Source organism: Ursus arctos, unplaced genomic scaffold, assembly GCF_023065955.2.
Source record: "Ursus arctos isolate Adak ecotype North America unplaced genomic scaffold, UrsArc2.0 scaffold_8, whole genome shotgun sequence".
Classification (NCBI taxonomy): domain Eukaryota; kingdom Metazoa; phylum Chordata; class Mammalia; order Carnivora; family Ursidae; genus Ursus; species Ursus arctos.
The window spans coordinates 6976705-7003183 of NW_026623100.1; the positions used below are offsets into that span (position 1 = coordinate 6976705).

General features: G+C 38.9%; 1 protein-coding gene across 1 annotated transcript in view; it reads right to left on the reverse strand.

Annotated features, from left to right (window-relative positions):
* Positions 1–1442: 1442 nt before the first annotated feature.
* The window catches only part of TMEM182 (transmembrane protein 182), a 197550-nt gene continuing 172513 nt past the window's right edge, over positions 1443–26479 (reverse strand). The window contains exon 5 of the mRNA XM_057308981.1: positions 1443–3558. Coding sequence (XP_057164964.1) covers positions 3512–3558 — 47 coding nt within the window. The 3' untranslated portion in view covers positions 1443–3511. The remainder of the gene's footprint in view (positions 3559–26479) is intronic.

Genomic DNA, 26479 nt, shown 5'->3' on the forward strand with positions numbered 1-26479 from the left:
GAGTTACCTGACTCAACACTGGAGATGTGCCATTGGTGTGGCTGGCCCTATACCTTTTTGGAGCCAAGTCCCCACAGGAAGCATTCGTTCTCCTTGGCTCTCCCCTGTCATTTGTTTTACAGGAGGAGATCCCCAGCAGGGACCCACACCACCTGTGATTGCTGGAGTTCTGTAGTAGGAAACCCACTTTGCTGTACCCCCAAGCCACGTTCTCCAGAATCAGCTTTATGACAAGAAAGGGAATCTAATTATAGACTCCATGAAAGCCCTCTCGTTCCTAATATGCTGCCCAGATCCAAAACACACACATATAATTACTGACCTGCTGGCGCCTTCCTCCTCTCCATTCCTTATTGCTCAGCCAACCAACACACCCCAGGTCTGGACCTAGAGTACTTATCTGTAGTCACTTGGGGGTTATAAATGGTCCCAGCTTTTACAATCCTTACCAACACCTAACCTATATCTCTCCCTTTATTACTAGAGTATTGAATGAAGGTAAGGTAAGTAAAAAGCACAGTGTTCTCAGCAGAGAAAACATGTGATAAATTCATAATGATGAAACAATGATGATAATGTACATTAACACTCCAGTTACCTGGGACTGTCAATGGATGAGCTGATCCAGATGGCTAGATATTTCTGGAAGCTGTTAAAAAAATAAATTCAGCTGAGTAAATTTAAAGATCTAATTGGCTTTATTGAACAATTCATGAATCAGGCAGCATCCCATCTAGTAAGTGGAAAGGAACTCTGCCAAGCTGTAGAAAAGGAAAGGATTTTAAGGTGGAAAGGGGCCAGAGAAAGAAAATTTTTGGCAAAGAATTCATTGTTTCAGGAAAGATGGCCTTCCCAAGGGGAACCAAAGGGTCTATCAGGTGGGTTATCTAACTAGTGCTGACTAGGTATTTCCATGATGACTGGTTAAAGTTTACATTTCAGGGGCTGGGGTGGAGGTTGAAAGTGCAGTTAGTTGAGGTAGTAAGTCTTGGTTTACTGACATGGGGTTTAGCATAATTGACTCCATTTGGGGCCTGCTGTCAGTCTCCTTTTTAACAAATCCTATAGAAAACCTAACAGCAGAAAGCCAGAGTTCAGATCCTGGCTCATTTTTTTTCACCTGAGGGATTTTATAAAAGCTACTCCCCTCTTTAAGACATTCAATTAATATTCAAATGGAGAAAACAGCTAGCCTATTGTAAAGATCTGCTGAGCTAATAAAGATGAAAGGATGTGTTATTATGAGTAGTATTCTAAATACTTGAGAATTAATACCTCAAATTAATAAAACTTTATTTCATTATAATTTAAATCCTAATAAAAATAACTTGACAATTTTTAAAATTTTTCTCATTATAAAACAAGTACATACTTAGAAGAAATTTAGCATGAGAGAAAAAATTAAAATCACTCAGAAATTACACTATTCAGAAATATTTTCCTTTTTTTTTTTAAAGATGTTATTTATTTCTTTGACAAAGAGAGACAGTGAGAGAGGGAACACAAGCAAGGGGAGTGTGAGAGGGAGAAGCAGGCTTCCCACTGAGCAGGGAGCCTGATGTGGGTCTCTATCCCAGGACCCTGGAATCACAACCTGAGCCGAAGGCAGATGCTTAACAGCTGAGCCACCCAGGCGCCCCCAGAAATATATTCTTACCATGACAGCATCACTTTATCTGATTGTTTTAACTGTATGCAGCATCATATATAGTTTTTATCTGGCCTTGTGTTTAGCTAACCCATTTCTCAACTGGAAATGATTTTTCCCTTCCCCTCCCCCTAGTGACATTTGGCAATGTTTAAAGGTATTCTCTTTGCTACGTGTATGTGGGGTAGGGGCATGTTACTGGTACCTAATGAGTAAAAGCAAGAGATGCTGCTAAACATACCACAATGCACAGAACAGTCCCACACAATGAAGAATTATCAAGCCCAAAATGTCAACCGTGCCAAGACTGAGAAACCCTGGCCTAGCCTCATATCACAAAGGATCAGAGCAGCTTTCCCTCCCCAAGGCAGCCACTGTTATTTGGTTCTGCATAAAAACACCACAGGATATATAATATTTAAAAAGACATTTAGAAAACTGATGAAGAATATACTTGTAAGTCCCCAACTGCCATTTGATCTCCATTGTTCAACTCCAAATCCATAACATTAACACAACGTCATACAAGCATCACTGCAAAAAAAGTACCCAAACCATCATCCACCAGGCCGCACATCTGATTAACTACTTTGTGTAAGTAGTTCTTCATTATAATCCCCCAAATATCTAATTCTATCAAAGATTTTTATCCTGACATTTTCATCTTGTTATGTGAAATTTCTAAGAATAGATTTGACATTATTTTCTCTGACAATTTATTCAAACTAAACAAATAACCAATCTCCACCTCCATCCCAGATCCTTTTGTCCTTCTTCCCCTCCCCCGTTCTGAGCCACAATCCACTTGGGCACTTTATTTTCATATTCTGTTTCCATTAGACTGGAAATCCTGATTTGGGGGAAGGGACATCAACCTTTATTTCAAACTATGTAAAGATTAGGAATTAGAAGACCTGAACCCAGTTTTCTTAGAAAACTTTCTTATCGTTAAATAGGTTACTTAATCTCACATCCCATTTGCTTGGATATAAAATGATTGAGTTCCAAGAATGACCCTGATGCCCTCAAAGCATTGCTATAAAGTTCAAATGAAACAATGTGCCTTGAGGTCTTTGACAATTTTGAGCTACCGGCTGCAAAATAATCAAAAGTGAAAACAGTAGGTTTGTAGTCAGGATCTAAGATGGCCCGACGATCTGCATTCCCAGTACTCATGTTCTCATGTAATGCCTTCCTCTGGAGTGTGGAGCCAAATATATGAAATCAAGTCTAATGATCAGAATATGGCAGCAGAGATGGGATATCACTTTTAAGATGTGGTTAAAAAAACACAATGGCTTCTGTCTTGGATGCTCTCTTGGCTCACTCATTCTGGGGAACACAGTTGTTGTGTGAAGTAGCCTTATGGGAACATCCCCATGAGTGAGTCGGGGCCCTCCAGCAGCTGTGTGAGTGAGCTCGGAAGCAGAGCCTATACCATTGAAGACTTGAGACCAGTGTAGCCCTAGCCAACAACTTTGATTGCCACCTAGAAAGAGACCCTAAACCAGAACAAAGCAGCTAATCCATTCCTGGATTCCTGACCCACTAGGAAATAATAAATCTGTGTTTTTGCCAAATGCTAAGTTTTCATGTTGTTTATTCAAGTGCCAGCTTGAGGTCTCATACCATTCCTCAGCATACTGATGACTTCCGATGGTTTTGACAGATCTCCACCGGAGGCTTAGTTGCCTCCTGCTTTCGACTCTTTGGACAGGGCCCTTCCTCCATCCCACAGTCTCTTCTCTTCACCCTGGAGTCACAGAGAGAAGTACGGTCACAGACTCTGGAGGCAGCAAACCTTGGGGGAAGATGTGCCTCCTTCAGCAAGCTTGGTGAGAACTTCAAGTTTCAGATGTGAATTCAGAATTCATATTCTTTGTCACTATCTTGGAACTCTCCATTCCAAACTGTGAAAAGTGAAAAAGAGAAAACTGAAAAAAAAAAAAAAGTGAAGACTTAACTAAGCTCTCCTATTCAAATATCAAAGAATGTTCTTAAAAGTGAATCGCTATATAATCCAGTGAATACTATTATTTTTAGGGAAGTTATACATAGAATGGATGAGTATCTTTGGTATATTTTCTTTTTCACGATGTTTGGCAACCACATTGTTTAACAATGTATTTAGCTAAGCACCTTCATTTCTGTAAATTATATTTCAATATATTTGACTTTCTTTGTCTGCATTAAGCATAGCCATGCAATAAGGTATAAATGCTGCATGCCTTTATGTGGACATTACTGATAAGACTTAGAGCCAATTTAGTCCAGTACATGCTTTTTGTCTTTGTTCCTCAGTTGCTAAGTCAACCCATGGATTAGTCTTTATTTTATGCACATTTATGCTTTGTGTTTTTGGAAATGTCATGAATCCTCAATTATCTGCGTTGCTTTAGTGGACTGTATGAAGAATTTAAAATTTCCTGGAGTTTCTGTGTCTCTTCAACCTGTTCTCAATCAGCTCCCTTTCTCCACCTGGTGATTTCGAACCTATGAATACACATATCTTCACTTTGATATTAGCCATAATAAAATAACAGAAGTAGTGCAAATATGATGGAAATCTGTGCTTATTTAGTATATTCCTGGAAAAAAATTATACAAATACCTCTTCAATGTCGGCTCCATGAGTAGATCCATTTATTAATTCAGCTAATCAAGTTATTTTTTTTTATTTTTTGTTATTATGTTCAATTAGCCAACATATAATACATCATTAGTTTTTGATCAAGTTTTAAATGCATTTCTGTCCTCTTCCACACCTGTGCCATGGTTCATGGGAAAAGAAATGGAGAAGATAATTATGGAATTTGTGTTGGTAGCACTTTTGCCCTAAATTTACAATTGTGGCAGAGGGATGGTTGTGATATGAATTTGAACATGAGTAAAAAATAAGACAGACCTAAGGACTCAGGAGCAGAGATACAGAGGGGTGATTTTTTTTTCAAGTCCTATACCAAATTCTCTGACTTATGTCACTGGGGATCTGATCACTGTATCATAATATTGAACAGGAAAAAAAGGTAAGGCGTTTGGTACTCCCGAACAGAACAGAAGGCAGCTCATTTCCTACCGGCATGGAACTTCTGAAAATTTCAACAATAATGTATATTTGATGAAAGAGATGAGTTTTCGGCCTTTACGCGACTCTGTATTAACATAGCACGCTTGGTACAGTGCCTGTATACTTCAGTGATAAATGGCATCCGTTCAGCTTTTCCAAATGCAGAAGGAAGGATAATTAAAACCAACCATCTTATCTCAGAGATGTGTGAAGATTAATAAAATGATTTCTGTAAAGGTCCCTGAGCTTTTGGAAAGAAGAATACACCATACAACGTATTACTATGTAGTTTAATTTGTAGTTATGTGAGGTAGTTTATAAGCACTTTACATCAGATGAAAAACATAATTAGTGCTACATTAATGCTTCAAAGGTCATTTTATATACAAGGCAATAAATGTAAAATTTGAGAATTTAATCATGAATTAATTTATTGCACAGCATATGTTGTGTATATTAAGAGATAGGTTTTAGAATTTAATTAATAATAAAAATGATAAAATAAGAACCCTGCAGGTGAGCTATTTCGTTTTCTTCAGAGCACAACTAGATGAAAACACTTTGAAGAATCTTTTACTGCTGTCTATTTCTGTGTGAATTCCAAATTAAGGACAGACTTCAGCAGACAATAGAGTCAAATGTGGATGAGAACTTGCTGCAACTTTTAATCTAGTTGCAGTGGACCAGTTGGATTGGATTGGGTTGGATTGGATTGGATTGATTGGATTGGATTGGATTGGAGAGAAGGTGGAGGTGAACAGATCAGATTGGCCTGATGCAGTGGTTCACACAAGTAATAGGGCCTGGACTTGGATGGTGATGGTGAAAATGGAAAGCAGGGACCAGAAGAAGAAATATTATTAAAGAATAGCCAGGTCTTGTAACTGATAGCACAGAAGAGGAAGAGGTCTTTTTGCTGTAGAGACACTGCTGATACCAAGGTCTGGGTCTGGAACAGGGCCTTCTTAGTGCATCGGGGCTCTATAATAAAGCACCACAGACAATTGGCTTACAAACAGCAAACATGTCTTTCTCACAGTTGGGGAGACTGAGAAGTCCAGGATGGTGGTGCCGACAGATTTGGTATTTAGCGAGGGCTTCCTGGTTCATAAATGGGGCCTTCTGGTTGTGACCTTAATATGGCAGAAAGGGCTAGGGAGCTCTGCAGGGCCTTTTTCATAATTGTACTAACAGTATCCACCAGGGCTCCACCCTCATGACTTAATACTCCCTAAAGGCCCCACCTCCTAATACCATCACACTGGGCGTTTGGTTTCAACATTTGGGGGAGGGAACATTCAAACTGTAGCAATTCTATCCCTGGCCCCTCAGAATTCATGTTCTGCTCCCATGTCATCAGCTCAAAAATCTAAGTCCAAGGTGTCATCTAAATAAGACATAGGTAAGACTCCAGTCGTAAACCTTTGGCTTCCAACATGTTATGTGCTTCCAAAATACAATGGTGGGACAGGCATAGGAAAGATAAACCCATTCTAAAGGGAAGAAATAGAAAAGAAAAATGAGTAATGGGCCCAAGGTAAGTCCAAAACCTACAGGCCAAACGTGAAACCCGTCACAAGAACAGTCCTCCTTCGTTCAATGCCCAGCCTCTGGACCTACCAGTGTGGGAGCTGGGTCGCCAAGGCTCAGGGAAGTTCTGTCCCCATGACTTTACTGGGAGCAGCCCACACAGCCACAGTCAAGCATTGTAGTGTCTACATCTCTCCCAGGCAAAAATCACATGCCTTGACTCTACAGGTCTGGGTAGGGTTGGCCCTGTCTTCCAATCGGCTGGCTTTGCCTTAGTGGAGGCTCCCTGCAGTAGCCCTACACCCACAGCAGCCCTCTGCCTGGGTGGCATACCTTCCAGTTGGGGCAGCCTTGGGTGGCTCCAGCCTGCTCCATCCTTTATCCCCGTGCTTTGCCGACCTCAGTGCATGCCTCCCTGGGAGCCTGCTGGAGTCACACCTGAGGCAGCTGAGGAGCACACAGAGGGAGCTTCCCCTTTGAAATTGTTCTGATCCCCAGGCCCTTGGATCTAGCCTGAGATGGGAGAGGCAGCTCCTGATCTCTGAATTGCCTAGGGGGTCATTCTTCTATTGTCTTGGACAACAAAAATTGGTCCTGGTTTGTTTAGATGGCTGACTAATCTCCCTGTTGTTTTATCTAGCTTCTGTTGAGATGGCCCGTCCATACTCAGATCCTCATTAAATTTGGCCACCCCCTTTCTGTACTTTCCCAAGCAAGATTTTCATGCCATTCAATATGGTTAGGCTGAGAACTTTCAAACTCATATTCTGTTTCCTTTTTGGTGAACAATTTCATCTTTAAATCGTTTCTCTCTTGTTATATTTTACTATAGGCATTCAAGAGAACCCAAGTTGTACCTTCAGCAATTTGCTCAAATATTTTCTCAGCCAAATACCCAATTTTATTGCTTTCAAGTTCTACTTTCCAGAAAACACTAGGATATGAACATAATTCAGCCAAGTTCCTTGCCACTTTTTAATAAGGATTGCCTTTCCTTCAGTTTTCAGTAACATTTTCCTCATTTCTGTCTACATCCTCATCAGAATGGCCTGTACCATCCATATTTCCACCAACATTCTGTTCAAGAGCACTTAGGTCTTCTCTAAGAACATTGCATCTTTTTCTAGAATGCACCTCCAAACTCTCCTAGCTTCTATGCATTATCCAATTACAAATTCCAACTACTTCTACATTTTTAGGTATGTGTGACAGCAGCACCCCTGCATCTCAATACCAGTTTTCTGTATTAGTCAGGGTTCTCCAGAGAAACAGAAGCAATGATGATAGATAGATAGATAGATAGATAGATACATACATACATACATACATACATACATAGTTTCGAGAAAATTTATTATAAGGAATTGGCTCACATGGTTAGAGGATGAGAAATCCCATGATCAGCAATCTGCAAGTTAGAGAACCAGGAAAGACAGTACTATAATTCAGTCCAAGGCTGAAGGCATGAGGATTGGGGTGCTGATGGTATAAGCTAGGATCCGAGTTTGGAGAACTGAGAGCTGGTGTCTGTGGGCTGGGGAAGATGGATGTCTCAATTCCAACAGAAAGAGAATATACTAGTCCTGCCTTTGCCTTTTCATTCCATCCAGGCCCTCAAGGGGTTGGATGATACTCACCCATATTGGGGAGGCCCATCTGCTTTACTCAGTTCACCAATAAAATGCTAATTCCTTCAGGAGATACCCCGGAATGCATACCCAGCAATGATGTTTTACCAGCTATCTGGGCATCTCTGACCCAGGCAAGTTGACACAAGTGCTATTTAAAAGAACTTTCTGTAATGATGGAAATGTTCTGTATTTTCACTTTCCAATACGGCAGCCACTAGGCACATGAGGCTATTGAACCCTTGAAATGTACTATTGTAACTGAGGGGGGCTGAACTTAGTTATATTTCATTTTAATTGATTTAAGCTTAAAATTAAAAAGTCCCATGTGGCTAATGGCGATCATATTGGTCAGTACAAATCGAAAATAAATTAATAGCACCAGAAATGCCATTAGTTGGAATAGAGAAGCCAGGGCCAAAAGTTTGCTTGGGAACTGGTGGGGAGCACAGATGGCCCATGAGTATAACACAGAAGAAAAAAAAAAATATTGTAAGATCACATGGTGGAAAAGTAGGGAAGAACTACAAATGAGCCTTTAAAAAAATGTATGTGAAATCCCTATTATTCTTAGTGTCCTTCAGGGTTCGTTGTTTGCAGTTTCTTTTTCTTTGTATGTGCCATTTCTCTGGTCTATCTTCCATTCAGACCACCTATTGACAGCCAAACACACTATCCCAGAGGTCATGTGAGGGAGGAAGAAATTTAGACCTTGTAAAAGCAAGTAGATACTAAAACATCAGGGGCAGAATTTCTTGAAGTGAGTCTATCCCACTTCTGTTAGGTCCTCATACCAATATTTATTAAAGGCACATGACTTCACTATATGAGCCCGGGATCACACGATACAGTCAGAGCTGATATATGGAATACAATTCAGAGAACAGTAATAGAGGTTTTTCACAATTGCAATAATAGCTCATAAAGGGACAGACGTATTTGGTGTAAGAAATGTCTTAAGTTACAGCTACTAACTTAACAGAATCAAAGTATAACTTTCTTCTCTTCCCCTGCTTCCAGATTTTCAACATTTCCTTGAGGTTAATATATAATTAAACAGCTTACTATCTACCAGAAGTTTGCTTTTTTTTTTTTTTTTTTCACTTTAGCTGCTTTCCTGGGAATAAATAAAACGTGCCCCGGATTGTTCCAAAATTGCAAGTTCTATAGGCATGATAAAAATGAATGTGCATAATGGGAAATTTTCAAGGATTTTTTTTTAAGTCTCCATGGATTTTATAAAGGTACAAAATATTATATCTGCACACATGGTAGCAATTTATTTATACCATGAGTATGTTTGTACAAAAGTTGATTACTTCTGTAGTTATTGCTTCTGGTTGGCAAACAATTTCCAAAACCGGCCTATCTTATCAGCGTGCTGTTATATGTAACCATAATAATGAAACAGTTTACCAAGTGCATCCCAGAGGCATGAGCTTTCATCTTGTACGTGAGCAAGGCTTTATCATGATGCGATATGACGATAGAAGGCCCTTTGCAGCTTCAGTATTCTACGAGTCTATAAGGTTCAGTGAAGGAGAATGCCACACATTGCTTATTAGATTGTTTTTCAAGTCACAGTTACAAAAACAAAAATGTCTCTTAGATTTGTTTCTACACTTTTCCTGGTGATGATGCAAAGGTACGATGGGTTCAATTCCCCCTGTGCTCCTATAGTGATATATCCCACTAATGAAGTAGTTTCCATACTATAGAATTATCCGGGCTGCAGGGAGAGAGGGGGACACACTTCAGGTAGATCTCAAAGCTTCCCTGCTTTTGCCTCGACCCAAACAGTTCGGTTTGTATGTTTCATCTATTGACACTCTTTGTGAGATCCCGTTATAAAAGTGCTTCTATTATTAAAGTCAAAGAACAAAAAGAAACCCTATAATGCAAATACGCACACACATACACTACAAACATGTACATATACGCACTACACATATACACACAAGCATGCACACTCAGCATGCATCTGGGCGGATTTTTTCCTCCCATTTATTCTTCCAGATCCACTCCTTTCCCATCTCTACCCTACCCTGTGCTCCATGAGACTAGTTTTTAGAGACAAGTCTTGAGCTTCCCTGTGTGTTGCCCCAGCGTCCACATAGGTTTAGGCCAGGGGAGGCCGTGCAGGAAGCTTTAGAGCAGGAGAGCAGGTATTTCTTTCTCCTTCTCCCTCCCTGCAGAGTTCCAGGGGATGGCTATGTCCTCTCCAGGAGAGGAGAACTGTCCTCTCCAAGTCACTAAGTGCCACCTTTCCTGGTTCCATCAGGCCTTGTGTCAGGATAGTGGACTACCCTTCGCAATCCCCTAAACCCTGACCACAACTCTTGTAAAGAACAGTTCATTAAACTCCTCTCAAGTGACCCAGGTTGAGAGTGTCATTTGTTTCCTGAAGGGATCCTAAATAATAAACACATTACACTTGTGTACATACACTTATAGGCATATGTAAGCGTGTGCGCATGCTCACGCACACATACACACACACACACACACACACACAGGAAGTCCACACCTCCAAGCAAACTACTGCAATATCAACATCACAGTAAAAAATTCATGTACTGTTTAAAAAAGAGAAAATACTCATCAAACCTATGTTTACTTTCTCTAAATGTATATTTTTTTCCTGGAATTACATAGAAAACTCACTTTTACAGAGATGCAGTGTTTTCTTTTTTTTTTTAATACAAGAATATGAGTTTATTTAATGCTTCAGGTTTTTTTTTTTTTTAATTATTCTCTTAAAATTTGGATTGGACATTTCCTTCAAATCAGTAATAACACTTCTACTAAAATATTTTTGGAAAATGCTCAAGTGCACAAAAATGTATGTTTAAGGACGTATGTAATAGAGGAAACAGGCATACAGTATAAAATAAGAAAAATTGGGAGAATTCCTAATGGCAACCATTAGGGAAACCCATTTTTTAATACTATGTAACAGTATAGAAAGAATGCAAAAAATAAGAATATAATCAAATAAAAAGAGGTTGAAATCAAGTTGAATTAATAACAATGCATATGGTATTATTCCCCTTTGCTAAAAAAAAATCCCTCGGGTCTGGGTGTATTATAAATGTTAAGTGGTGTGGGTGGTTCTGCAGGGTGTTTTGAGTAGATGTCTCTGCACAGTGGAGGGAGCGCCCAGGGGCCAGTGGTGACTGGGGACCGCGTACAGTTATCAAAGGGTGAGGAGAGCCAAAATTATTGGAAAATAAATCCATAGATGAATCCAAACCATATATTTCTAAACAGTACTTTTTCACCTCTTAATCTTTGAGTGTAACGAATATGAACAAGTATGGACACCTTTATTCATCCACGCCTATCGTTAGAATTGCATACGTAGACACTTTTCCCGGTCTTCTCTTATTTTTTGCAGTCCTATGTGTTGGTAACTCATGTCACCCAAAGCTCCTATAGGTGTTTTTACTAACCTTTGGATGGGAAGGTAAATTTCCTAAATTATCTGACTAATTTTACATAGTTTAAACTTCATATTTTTTAATCCAGTTACAACTACTTTCTCTTTATAAGCAATTATTAGCCAAATTTAGGGACTACCACTCAATGGTAGGTTTATGGAAAAAGTAAAAATTCACAGTAATAACTTGATGTGGAATCATCCTGATAAGTTTTTCTCTCTTCTTTGTTTAACTTCCCAATGTTTTAAAATTTTCCAAAAAATTCTTCCAATAGAAGAGCAAACAGAAAAAAATAGCTAATCTTTCATTGGGTTTGTTTGTTTACATATTCTTTATGTAAAGTGCTCTATGAATGCTACTGAATTATCTTATAAGGTGAAAATATGCTTTGCTATGAAGAAATGAAAATATCAAGGCAACATAATTTAGAAAACAAAAAAGCAAATAATATTGCTTAAATCTTGCAAGGAAATAACTTAATATAACAGTAGTTATCAAAATGTAAGCTAGTTTAAAATATTTATTTTAAGCTTATTTGTTTTTTGATATTTCACATCAAGTTAGTGTCGTTACAAAGTTATAGTATATAGCTGTATTTACAGTGTATAGTAGAGTATAAAGTTAATACAGTTAAATTTCTGTAATAGATCAGCATTGGCATGATTGTTTCAATATAAGCTAAAGCATGCAGAAGCATGAAAACAAATAGACATAAATGTAAATGGAAAACTGACTGGCATACATTCACAGAAAACACAAAAAAAGTTGATGAAAAGTCTGACAGGTAAAAGCTTAAAAATGCTTAAAATTTTGAAAAACTTTTCCATGGTTCTTGAAAATAGCCCCTATGTAAAATTTAAAACTTGATTGCAAAATATTTTTTTATATTTATCAGTGAATTTTCTGGTAAGTCATTTACTTTGAATCTCTGCGTGATTATGCAGGACTCAAGACAGATAAGAAGAGGAAACTAGGCAGGAGCCACATGATAATAGACCTTGTATATTATCCTAAGCCATTTGCTACAGGGAGCGTTATTGTAGGGTTTTGTAAGTAAATGCTTTAGGTTATCTGATGTGCATTTTGGAATGATTCTTTTAGCACTGAGGGGAAGAAAGATGAGATCAACCTCCACATCGAAGAAGCCAAGGTAGTTAGAAAACTATGAAGATAATCCAGCGGAAGGGGGAAAAAATGGACACAGCTGAATGAGCTAGAATCAATAATATTTGAATACTAGGTATATAGGCAAACGAGCCTGATATAACTCCCAATTTTAAGAAACTTGTGGGTAGCAAAAGAACCTCCTTTGTCCTTTAGGAGGTCACTTTCCATTATCCTTTGCGTATCAATCTCTCCAATTGAGACCAAGAATGTATGGTGAGGCCAGTTATCAAGGTGAAGGTCACCTTAATATAGTCAGGCTTTGGCTCCTGGTCCTTTGGCTGGAGGAGAGAATCCTGATTTTCTGTCTCCCCGTGACCACTTGTCTAAACCCACTGAGAGACAGCGATCGCCAGGAAATAACTGCAAAGCAGAGGCGTGACTGGCGGGGTAGACATGTGGTCTCACATTTTAGCTCAGGAAATATGGTTCCTGAAAGTCAAGCAAGGTAGGCAGGTGCAGAAAGCACAGAATCTCTAGAAGTAGTTCACACTATTTTGGTCTCCGACAACACAAATTTATTAGGAAATCAAACAGCAGGTGGGAAGAGGTCCCCCAACAGTAGTGGAGAGCTGCGTCAGAGGGATGCCTGCTGAAATGGGAGATTGGAGTAGAGCCTCATACATCCAGCAGGCTTCTAGTGCACGCCCGAGGAGAGCTGGTCATCACACGGTGCATGGAGAGGGCAGCCGAGAAAAATCGACCTTGGAAATAAACATGGCTGGGTGGATTATCCCATCTTTCAGCATGATTAAATCTAAAAAACTGAGAAATAACATTAGTGAGACAGAACAAAACAAACAAAAATGCCCAACTTACTTGAAGAATAAGGGAAACAGGGAAGCATTGAGAGGAAGTTCCCTAAAAACGACACGGGGCAGCAACTAGAAGAAAATTTTGAGACAAATCCTCAAGAGAAAGCAAGACAGGCGTCTATTAATCAGAAACACTGGACAGTGAGGAGGGAGCAGGTTAAGATAAATAAGCAACAAGAGTTGATAAAATAAAAAACATGAAGAAGGAAAGGGATTCTATGAAGAAGACTAACAAGGAAAATAAAACTGCAAACTAAAATAAAATCCAGATTGAATACAATAAGGAACAGAACCCATAAGGTAGGAATCTAATCAGTGATGGGACAAATTTGAGAAGCTTTTCCAAAGCCTAAGAAAAGTTTAAAGAGTGCCTGATTAGTACAGAGATCATTTCTATTCTTGAAGAGGAGATGAAAGCAAATAGATCAGAAGCAATAATCAAAGAGATGAAAGTCCTCGCTAGGCAAATTTACAGTTGCTCACCTTATTGCAGGCAAAATTAATTAAAAATATTTCCACAGGTGGTATTCCTGAACAGAGAGAATTTAAAACAGACCATTTGCCTTCACTCTGAAAATTAGAGCAGTAAAACAATACGGGTAATATGAATACTGGGAACGTATTACATGTATTGATATCTTCACATTGTGCTAGCGATTATGTGCATTTATTCATTTAATCACGTTATTATTCCTGTTTTACAGACAAGGAAACTGAGCCTCAGAAAGGGCAAGGAACTTGACAAAGATCACACAGGTAGCGAGCATCAGGAGTGAATTACAAAGCCAAGTCCTGTAACTATGGCTTTATATATTGAAGAATATTTTTTAAAAACTAAACATAGAAAATCTTGCAGAATATAAGACAGAACAGACATCTTCAGAATAGTGAAGGAGATAACACAGCAGACACAATGCGTGTGTTCTGATACAACGAGCAAGCCCCCAGACACACATTCACAAAACAAAGCACAAAGATGACACAAGTCAAATCGAATATAACATTGTAATAATAAATATCAATCAGTTGTCTTTAGAACAGATAGAAAGCCTTTATTAGGCAAAACCCGAATTCCAACAACATATTCTTTAGGAAAAATACACCAAATACAGAGAGATGCGGGGGGGGGGGGGGCAGGGCAGAGGATAGGAAAAAATAGTCTAACAAGAGCAGTACATGGAAATCAGGAATTGCAACACGAACATCGAAGAAAACCAAATTCAACATAAAAAACGTAAAAGAGGCAAAGGATAATGCTTTATAAAAAATACAATTCTCGAAAGAGATATCATTCCTATAAGCTTGTAGCTTCTTTTTTCATTTTGAATTTTTAAAAATTTGTAACTGAGTATGTATGTCCTCTGTGACTCTCTAAAATAAAATTTTATGTTTTAAAAAAGGTTTTATCTGTTTATTTGTCAGAAAGAGAGAGAGCGAGTGCACAAGCGGGGGGGGGGGGCGGCAGGAAGAGGCAGGGGGAGAAGCAGGCTCCCCGCTGAGCAAGGAGACCGATGCGGGACTCGATCCCAGGACCCTGGGATCATGACCTGAGCTGAAGGCAGCCTGAGTCACCCAGGCATCCCTAAAATATAATTTTACGTGTAAAAAGAATAACATTAAGAAAAGTATTTATTGAAATGTGTGAAATAAAATCAAGGCAGTATTAAGAAGTAAAACCAAAACTACCTGTGCTTTTAATAGGAAAAGAACTAATAAAAGTAAATGTATCAAATGCTTAACTACAGAACTGATAAAAATTATAACAAAAACTCAGAAGAAAGCGTGATGAAAGAATTAAGAAATATAAAAAAGTGAATTAGTAAGTTAGAAAAGAAATGAACAGATAAATAGATCCAAGCACTAGCTATCTGCAAATGATAATGAACTTAATACAGCTATAATGCATCTAGCAAAAATGGTAGATAAACAATGAAAGTACCTAGATATACTCTAGGTACTACCGTAACAAAAATAGAAATACTATCACAGACTCCAGTGAACTTTTGTCAAGTATTAAGCTATACTTCAATCAACTCTATGCTAATGACTTTTTAAATATGGCTTGGAAGCACAGTATCCAATAAATAATAACCAAAATGGACTCATACAAAACCGATTCCATATATTAGTTATTGTGAAAGAAAAGGAATTTAAAGGTTATGTCCACAAACAAGGAGTGGCCCAGATACTTTCTATAGTTCAATTCTTTCAGAACGTCAAAGTAAAAAAAAAAAATCTTATTTTTTTTTCAAATGTGCACAACACATAGAAAATAATGGTTATTTTCACAAGTAATCTTGATACCAATATCTGACAGAGGTAGTGACCGAAATAAAAACGCAGAACTCTTAAAGGAAATACTAGCAGATCGAACTCGCCAGTATATTATGAGGACAATAGTCAGTGACCAGCTTTGCTCAGGAATGCAAAAGGCTTTCACATTAGAAAATAAAAATATGTGGCATATTGCATTAATAGTAAAAAAAAAAAAGGTCCTATTTAAGCAGTGTAACTATGTGGGAGCAAGATATCTGGATGAGAATGGGAACTGTAGCCTTCCTCCCCAGAATCACTCACACACACATGCACACAGAATGGGATACACGATGTCAAGGCTTTCTTTCAAGACTTGTGAAAATTGATAGATTTCATTAGCTGTTCTTGATTTTTAAAACAACACCGATTTACTAATAAAAGTACACCACCTTAACATTGTATCTCATGGCAAAAAGCTAAAAAGTTTTATGTTATAGTCAGAAATACAAATATATATGTGTGTTATTGCAAATGTTTTCTGACTATTCTAGCCAGTTTAATAAACCATAGAAAGAAATGAGGTATAAATAGTAGAAATGAGATAAAATTATGATTATGTGTTGATGATGAGATTGCCTATCTAGAAAGTTATAGACTCAACTGAAAAACAAAATGAATAAGAAAATCTAGTAAGGTGGCCAACTCCAAAACACACACACACACACACACACACACACACACACACACAAGCTTTTTCATACACCAGAAATAACGAATTAGAGAGCTTAACTGAAAATGTTTCTCTTCACAGAGTTCATACAAAAAATATCCAGGAACAAAATTCTAAAAACTGAAAGATCTATTTTAAGAAAATGCTATCATTTATGATAAAGAATGATATAAGACTTCAATAAATGGCTGATACATCATTCTTCTTGATAGAGAAGTGAGATTTTATAGATCTATCAAGTATCCCTAAGTATAATTGTGTTTATAATTTATCAATATTTATAATTATAATTTTCCAATAATACAATGTAGCATAACTTATTACAATTCAAAATTTGTAATATAAAATTATAATTGTGAATATAATTCACAGGCCAGAAAAAACAACATAGCCTTGAAATAAGCCCTAGCATATAGAAATATTTAGTATTTGACATTGATAGCATTTCAGATGAATAAAGGAAGAATAGAAAATTTGAGAAATCATGTTATGACATTGGCTAACCAGATAAAATTATCTTTCATGAAAATGCCCCATTCATAAAAGTAATAAAAAAATCAAGAACAAGTGTTAAAAACTGTGAGACCCATTTTAAGAAAACTGTTAAGTAGATTCATGAAATAAGAAATGAATTCAATAGTCCAAAATTTAATGCATCAGAATAAGGAATGCCTTTTCAAGCAAATGGTCAAGCTAAATTTACAAAGTAAATGATTGTCATGGTACTAGATGAAATTTAAAATATCTGTGCAAAAGTATATATGTACATGTGTGTGTCAATAAAAAGGTAAATGATAAAAGAGAAAAAGAAGAAAAATACTTGTAATATTAGATTTCAAATGATTACTAATTTCCATAAACATAAGATTTTGGGAGCACAATTATACAAAAGCATCAAAAACCTTAAAAACCTTCATATTTCATCAAAAGTCCTAATATTTCATCATCAACTCTTAGGAATTTTTCCTAAGAAATTTATCATACATATGTGTGTGTGTGTGTGTGTGTGTGTGTGTGTGTGTGTGTGTGTGTGTTCAAAGTTTACCTACTAGGATGTTCATTGCAGCATTGTTTAGAAGGGCTTTTACAAATTGGATCAATCCGGTTGGTTACGCCAAATCAGTGATTAAAAACTGTTCAGCAGAGTTGCCTGCTTTTTATATGTGTGGGCACAAGAGAATGCCATCTTCTCCATGTTACCCCAAAGAATCTCCAATACAGATCTACCAAAAGTCTTGTAGGGAGGTAGTTGAGATGTTATACACATTATTTAGAAAACAACTTTGAAGCCCCATTAAGCACTGATTTCCCCAATCCCATCTTCACCATGTTGCCACTGAGGTCCCTGTTCCTCCCCCACCTTTACAGAGGATCTGCCTTCTGGCTCCTGATGCTTGCCTCCTGAATTTTCAAACTGACCTTTCTTATCCCTCTTCCATTTTTAGGCACAGAGCAGTTTGGCTATGCCCCAGCTTCCCCCTCTAGATTTGTTCACTCAAACCCACGGCCCGTCCAGCAAACCACAGGCTCTTGAACGATGAGGCCTACCCTCATCAGAAGACAGCAGAGGCTTGCAAATAAATTTTTTTCTTTATAAATAAATTAGCCATCCCTAATAAATAATTATTTATGTATGTATAAATTAATGTATATGTGTACAGGTGTATATGTATACAGTGATGTTTGCTGCTTTTTGGCAAGGTGGTTATGAATAGAAGTGCCTTCCTGCATTAGTCAGGAGAGGCTACGCTATGCTGTCATAACCAGCAACTCCCAAATCCCAGTGATTTAACCCAATAAAAGTCTATTGATTGCTCATGTGATGTCCACTGTGCGTTCAGACATTTCTTGAGGGCAGCTGTTCTCTACCTGGTGACTCAGGGACCCAGTGCGTTTCAACTGTGAGCCTCTGTTTTCTCAAACATGAGCCATCCATATTCACCATGCAAAAGAGAGACTGAAGAACCGAATTGTGCATGGGCTTTTCACCATCACCTCCTGGATGTGACACACATTATTTCCACTCACATTTCAATGGCCAGAGCTGATCAAGTTAACACCACATAATGGCAAGGGACAGAGAAGTGTAGTGTTTTGAATAAGAGATAAGAAATGAAATCTCAAGAACAAAGCTTTGTCTCCGCTCATTTCTGTCTGCTAGCAAAGAGGAAATGATGCTAGGGGCATCTGGCTGGCTCAGTTTGCAGAGCAACTCCTGATCTCAGGGTCATGAGTTTGAGCCCCACGTTGGGTATAAAGAGAAAGAAAGAAGGAAAGAAGAAAGAAAGAAAGAAAGAAAGAAAGAAAGAAAGAAAGGAAGGAAGGAAGGAAGGAAGGAAGGAAGGAAGGAAGGAAGGAAGGAAGGAAGGAAGGAAGGAAGAAAGAGGAGAGGAGAGGAGAGGAGAAGAGAAGAGAAGAGAAGAGAAGAGAAGAGAAGAGAAGAGAAGAGAAGAGAAGAGAAGAGTGGAGAAGAGAAGAGGAAATGGCTCTACTACAGGTGTCTGATAATTTGTCCAGGATTTGCCTTTATAACCACAGCAACTGGATCACTGCCTGGCAGGTAGTAGGTGCTCAGGGTTTGTTGTGAAATATATAGCTGACTGACTACCCGAATAGATGAATAAATTATCAAAAATAAAGGCAACCAAGATATCCAACCATGCCCATACCCAATGCGATCGAGGAATCTCTGTTGCTTGCTGCTGCTCTTAGGACAACTAGACTTAGCTTGACTTTCAGGACTACACATCACAACATAACCCTGCTCTCTGGGGCCATTTCCTATCACTTGTGCACACGTAGTTTACAAGATAGTTACACAGAACTCCGTGTGATTCCTTAAACGGTCATTGTGCCTTTTCTCACACTTCTGAGCTCATGGCCAGGCAGTACCCTCTGCCTGAAATGCCATTTTTCTCTTTATGCTCCAGTGCCAACACCAGCTCATTTTTCAGAATGTAGAATAAATGCTTCTCCTTCAGAAGGATTTCCAGTAAAGAATCTCTTTTTTTCCCACCTGTCTCCGTAGTGCTTACCCATGCCTCTGCTGACCCTGTCTCCAGGCATGTTCTTGTCTTCATGTCCGTCTTCCCCACAAGACTAGAACCCACTGAGGGCAGCTTCCTCTTTGCCCTGGGATCATTCGATCATCTCATACTCCAGGATTCTTTCCTATCACCTACCACAGTGTCTGACACTGAACAGACATTTCAGATATATGTTCATTTTTTAGAAGATTTTATTTATTTACTTGTCAGGAAGAGAGCACAAGCAGGGAGAGCAGCAGACAGAGGCAAAACCAGGCTCCCCGCTGAGCAAGGAGCCCGATGCATGACTCGAGTCCAGGACCTGGAGATCATGACCTGAGTCGAAGGCAGATGCTTAACTGACTGAGCCACCCAGGTGTCCCTCAGTATATGTTCATTAAATAATTACCTGGGGTCGAACGGGAAGACTTCTTTTTCTTCTTGGGCCTTAACTCTTGTGCATCTGCTTACTGAAATTAGGACACGTAATACTTGACCCCAGTGGAGGGCCCAGTGAGTCAGCCTCCACCAAGGGCTTCATCGCAAGCTGAGATCTGGACCCTCCTATTCAATCTGGGAAGCCTTGCTACCTGGGGTCCTGCGGAGTCAGCATTCCTGCTCATTTCTGGTCTGGGGGAAGAGGGGGGCATCATAAAAGTAACATTTAGATTGTGGTCCATTTAAATACCTTTACATTATCTGAAAATGTAACATGAAGCTCTAGTCTTGCCACCATCACACCATAAAAAATTTTTAAAATTTAAAAAGCGAACAAAAGCCAGGGTCATGTCATTACAACCTAGTCATCAGGATACTTTTAAAGATGCTTTACCGGATCTGGTAAATTGAAAGTTTAAATTTCTTAACGTGATTTATGTTTAAAATAGGATTGAATGGGCTCAGTAAAAACAATTCTAACTCATCACATTACTCTCAGGTTAAATGTCTTTCGGTGAGAATATTGTCACGTGCTGGTAATTATGGAGAATATATTTTTCAAACATTAAGTACAAAAAAATTTTTGAGATCTCAAAATTTAAAGTAACTTCTTAAGAATTTTAAATTAAACCACCACTACTATTTGATTATTTATTATTAAGTCATCTCTAACTTACTCATGTGTATCTCACCCTCAAAATGTCAAAGTTATGTCACACACGTGAACACACACACACAGGTTAACCTCTGTGTTAAATATTCGGGTAGGACATTTTATCACGATTGTCAGTCATGTTACTCACAAAGGTTTTTAAGATAGTTCTGTGCTATCCAAGCTTTAAGAGAATGTCTTGGGTTACATGAGATGCATGTATATGGTATAATCAAAAATATTCATTTCTAAATAAATTGGTGGACAGAAATACTTTAATGGATACAGGCTTTCTAACCTATTTTTTAAAATAAATCTAAGATATATAAGAGAGAATTTTAAATTCAGCATGTTTACTCTAGAGATACAATTTCTGTAGGTCTTTGGGCATAATCAAAGCAAAAAATCTATGAATTAAAACTATTTATTATATAATTTCATCCAGTCAAGAAAGTAGGTTCTTATGTATGTATATGGTCTGGAAATAGGTAGTCATAAAAAGAAGAGTTCTATCGCTACTTTTATTCTCTTGGTTTGAATAACATTTTATGTTTACATAAAGGACATGTAACTAACCATCTATTTGTAACTTATCCACTCTTATTCTTAAATTCCAAATTTTATAATTGCTGAGTAGCTGGGTAGGAAATACTAAATTTGAATGTATATAAAACTGTAAAACATTGTAACATAAATTATTAATCTCGAGAATATTTTAGGAGTAATATATTTAGACATAATAATTATCACAGTGAATCTGGCATCAGTGAATTAAGTATTTGTAGATTACAATACATTCTATAATATTTGGCTGGAGATTCAATAAATAACATTTAGTCCAGATTTTAAACATTTGTTTTCATTTTACATTTACAAAAATCTGTGCTTGTTTTGGATTTACTAGTAGAGTTTCTATTTTATGTATTTCCACAAGCAAATCCTCACTTTTCCATTTTTCCCCACGGGGAAAAAAAAATGACATCAATGTCAAAATCCTCTGAAATAGAAATATCCAGAGAGCTGGCAAACTAGACAGTCACGAGATCAAGTTCAATAGATTATCTGAGAAGAATTGCTAACTATGTGTAATTATTTTAATATGTATCATTAGGCCATATTTTTTGTGGTGTGCAGTTTTACATTGTTTCCTTGTTTTTAGCCCAAGGACATATTTCAGTGTCATAATTTGTTCCTCCTAATGTGACTATTAGTTGTGTTTTAGGAGTGATTTGTAGATTTTTTGACAAGGGACCGGGGGTTCTTCATATTACAAATAAATTATAGAAAATCGGACCCAAACTATTATTACTCATCATTATGCTGACAATTTAGAGGAGTCACAGCTCATGAGCTTGGCTGACTTAAATTTTCAGCCCCTCCTCCCTCGGTTAAAAATTTCTGTTTCTCCATCATTGTTGACAGGGCTTTCTCTTCTATAAATGGCTTGTGTGCCTATTACCACTGACCTGACCTGCCTGCACTTAAAAACTGGTAAAGCTCCGAGAGGTTCCATCCTCTGGTCTAAAACCATCCCCCAACGTCTGAGCAACCCAGAACAAAGAGGATCCAGAGTTGTGCAGACTAATTAATCTGATCCATATAAAAGTCTCCCTCCATCAGCCTTTCTCAGGTGGGAACACTGGGGCCAGAGGCAATGGGAGCCTGCCCAGCGGGTCTCAGCTGGGGGACCTCTGGCGGGCCATCCAGGATCTGAATCCCACCAGGTTTCTCATCCCCAGTCCTGGCATCTCCATCTCACCTCTATCACTTTAGGAGAGATGGTGCATTAGTGGTGAGTAGAGTGATGTTTTAGCATTTCTTCACCTAAAGCGACCATTTTAGTTTGATCAGCCAGTGAGGCCATAACAAAGCAAAGTTTGGGACCAACAATACCTCACTGTAGCACCAAGACATTCCAAACTAAAGTGTATCCATCTTAGTGGGTTAGATGTTGCCGGTGCCTCTTTGTATCTGGTGAAGATGATACTTCTTCCCTGTGTCTCTAAAATAAGGCAGAGACCACCCCACTCCTTTTATTCTCTCTCATATGAAGCACTGAGTACAATTCTGATCCTTAGGAAACATGACAGCTTAAGGCTTTCAGCCCCAACAGAAGCCTCCCTCGTAAAAGAATGAGTATTATGTCTCTTTCATAAGAATTAAAGATCTAATCTGACCACAGCTCCATCGATGCTGATCAGGGAGAGGGGCTTCTTCAAAAATGGAAGACACATGATTACCTTTTATGGGTGAGATATTCTAATTATTCAGTGGGGATTCATTTCAGGTTTCAGGATTTTTATTGGAAATCATTTAATTTTCAGTACCTGTCATTTGAAGTGGACAACGAAGAGGCACATATAACAATTACTGGAGCACAAGGCCAGGCCCTCTGCAATTTGCATACACCCATATAATATAATTTTTATCTTCTTTTCACCTAGGAAGCCTGCGAAATTGCACATATCAACCACAGACTGCTGCATAGCATATTGGTCGGAGCAAACTGTTAATAATAATAATAATAATGATGCAGGAAATTCAATTTTAGGAACTAGCTATATTTATCCACACAAGGAGAGCCTTCTCAGATGCTAACTAGAGCAAACGGAGGGGAGAAAGTGTATTTTCTCCTGTTCTTTTACTTTTTCTTTCTTTCTTTCTTTCTTTTTTTTTTTTTACTGTTCACCACATTCAAAATGAAACCTAGTGCATAATTTCCCACAGCAACTTGGTCATTTTAGTAATGAAGATTAAACAAAAAGCAGACAGATGAGTAAGAAAGAAAAACCGTAAGCAAATAAGCAAGAGTTGAAATCTATAAGTTGCTTCACTAATGTATGCCACTGGTTGATCCTAGGTCTATTAAAGCAATTTGTGAAGCTATTACGTTTGGTTTGTGCAGCCGAGGAGTATCACAAGAGCCAGACAGCGAATACTCTCGCGCGAAGCACTTGCACTCGTGCCTGCTCATATCCTGAGAGATGCTGTTTGTCACCATTCAAATGAGGCTTCCAGAAGACACCTTGTCTTCAGAAAATATCACCTTGTCAATAAATTTGCATTTCATATGTTGCAGAATTATTCTAGGAAGTGCCTTTTAGAATGGCGCTCCTGAGGCTCTGCCTTTCCAACTGTTTAAGATTCATACAGCTTTGCCTTAAAGGCTTCTTCTCAAGCTCCCTCTGCACATTCCCCACTAGCTCACGTTATCCTGCAAACGCCACCACCACCCCGGCCAGGAAGAGACAGATGAGATCCCCGGGACCTTGCATGACAAGTGACACTATTTTCCCTCTCGGGGAGGAGCTGGGGCCTTCCCACATTGGAGTCACTCAATAAATGTGGAAAAAGAACTGATGATGGTGAGCTGAAACGGAAGGCTGGTGAACATCTGTACTGGTGATGAGAGAGGGCAAAGGGAGCCACGGGCTGGTAGGACACCAGGGCAAGACACGAAAACGAGGTAGCCGTGGGCCTTCTGCCTGAGCCCTTGCCAGCAGTTCCTAGCCTCCCGGTTCTCAAGCCCAGAAATACTGATTAGATAGGTGGTCATTAGGACTAATTCGTTCTTCTATGGACTCTAATATAAACTTCAACATAGCCTCTACATGAGGGCTTCCAGGAAGACGTAAGGATTAGGAGCATGAGAGGAAGGCACTAAATTATTGCCAAAGGTCAAGGCACCTAGCACCTTTCTAATGAATTCATTTTTTACTAACTGATGGCCTCAGAGCCCTCTGAAATTTCTCCGCTGCCTGCCATGAGGATAACTCGGATATAAACACGTCGAACCAGCGGCTTACAGGGTTGCATGATGTTCTATTAAACAGGACCGTTCCCCATCATAACATCCTCTTCACGGGCACACTCAGTGATCCCCGCCCAGCCTCCCAGTGCTGAAGTCTTCAATGCACACCACCTGTGAGCAGGGATTCAGGGAACATCATCTGAAGAGAGCCTCTGGTGTCAAAAAATTCATATCGACACTTTGATCACAAGCAGCGTGGGACTGAAAAGTTTTTGAACAACAAACCATTTGAGTGTGTGTAACGTGCTTGTGAAAATATTCAAGGCATAATTAGATAAATAACAGATCCAGTGTCTATTTTTACTTTGCCTTGATGAGAAGCTTTGCAGGAGAGACTGCTGGTAGTTAATTCTCCTTAACAACAATCTGGGTAATCACAAACCCCAATTAGCCGTGCCTGTTCTATGCTATACAAACTATTTCCTTAGCGCTCCACATCACTACTTTGTAATTAGCTTTCATCTACACGAGCTTTGACTAAAAAAATATAAAAGAGTGTAAGTGATTGTACTGCCACTCAGTATTCTGAGAAATAATCGCCTGCGATTTCAATCAGATTAATTTTATCACCCGTATTAAGGAAAATTACCTCCCTCTTCACTCTCTACAGCTGAGGGCTATTTCATTTCCTGAGATGTTCATAAAAGCATAATATAAAGCAATCTGTAATTGTAAATATCCTTCCCTAATAACTTTGAGATATTTCCTTAATACATCTTTACATTTGGAGTTTCCGTTCCATAAAATACAGTAACAAGTGCTCTATTATGTTTTAAGTGTGTGCTGTTAAGCTGGACAACTCAGTGCTGTCCTTCCTGTTTTTACATAGGGTTATATTTAACTTACAGATAATGGGAACAAGGTTTAAAAGTGATGGAGCGGAATAATGGCGTTACAGCAATAATATATCTTGCCTTTGTGAGGAATAGAACTTTACAGCCCTATTTCAGGTCAGCCAACACTGATGCCATTTTTCACAGCCTGACAATTTCACCTTCACCCAAACTCCAAATGGGTTTTAAACACCCTTTCCAGCCAGGACACAGGCCTCTTGCTACCAGTCTGTCCTTTCTTGGGGACCCCTTCGAGAAGAAACAAAAAAGGAGGGGGGAAAAATGAAGGGAAAAAAAAAAGACTCTCCTCGAGATCCCCAAACGTGGCAATCCAAAGGGTTGAGACCTTCCGCTAAGAGTGAGTGATCACAGGAAGGGTTTCGATCTTGGATCTGCAGGTGGATGGAACTTCCCCACTGGACTGAGCACATTCTCATGGCTCCCTTCATCAGGCCCAGAGTGGACAGGTGTTCTGATGTGGCAGCAGGCAGCCGTCTGTGCTGTGCTGAACACGACACTGCAGCCCACTGCCTGCCTGACAAGATGATTTATTAGGTGGGTCATTCCATCGGAGTTGTAACTGGAAGGTAAATTTTAGAACTGCTCAGGATTCTGAGCTCAAAAGCATGTCAGAGCCCCAAAGCTGGGGACCCTGGGGAGTCTACTTGAATCCTTGCTGATAATATTAAAATATAATTTGTATCCTCAGCTCCCAATCCATAGTTTCATGCATAAAAAGTCTACGAGCATCTAAGACCCAGCACACCTAGACAAGGCGCACAACTGTATATATCTGTCCTGGTGGGCATAGGTCATTTAAATTTGATAAAGACCACAGGGGGTAGGCTGGCGAGGACGGGAAGTTCCATTGCTCTGTGCAGTGGACCTTGAATTGTTCTCATATAGTCAGGCCCCGTAGGGAAATGAAGTGTTTAGACGGCTTTAATCTGCTCCCCTGCAGCAAACACAGTGGCTTTTGCCAGCTCAACTCGAAAGTGTTCTCCCTTGCTTAACATTCTTCATGCCTCTCTGTCTCCTGGCGGGCTTGCAAGGTTTTGTGGGTTGGTTTTTTGTTGTTGTTGTTGTTGTTGTTTTTACCCTGCAAAATCATGTCATGTGGACCAAACTTTGGAGTTCAAAATGGGAAAGGGAAAGAAAATTAAGTAAAACCATTTGTTCTTTGCTTGGTCTCCCAATGCAAGAGAGGATGCAATGGAGACATGCATTTGTGTGTGAAAGAATGCTCAATGAGAAAGGTGCAGAGTGCCCATTTCCCATATTGCTACTTTTCTCAAACAGTGTTCTGACCCCTGAGTGCTGATGTAGGCCATACTGGGGAATAGCAACTGAGATCTGGGGCAACCCATGATATCTCGCTACCTCTGAGGACAGTCCTTCTGGGATGTGAGCAGTGGCACAAAACTGAGACCCTGCAAACCAA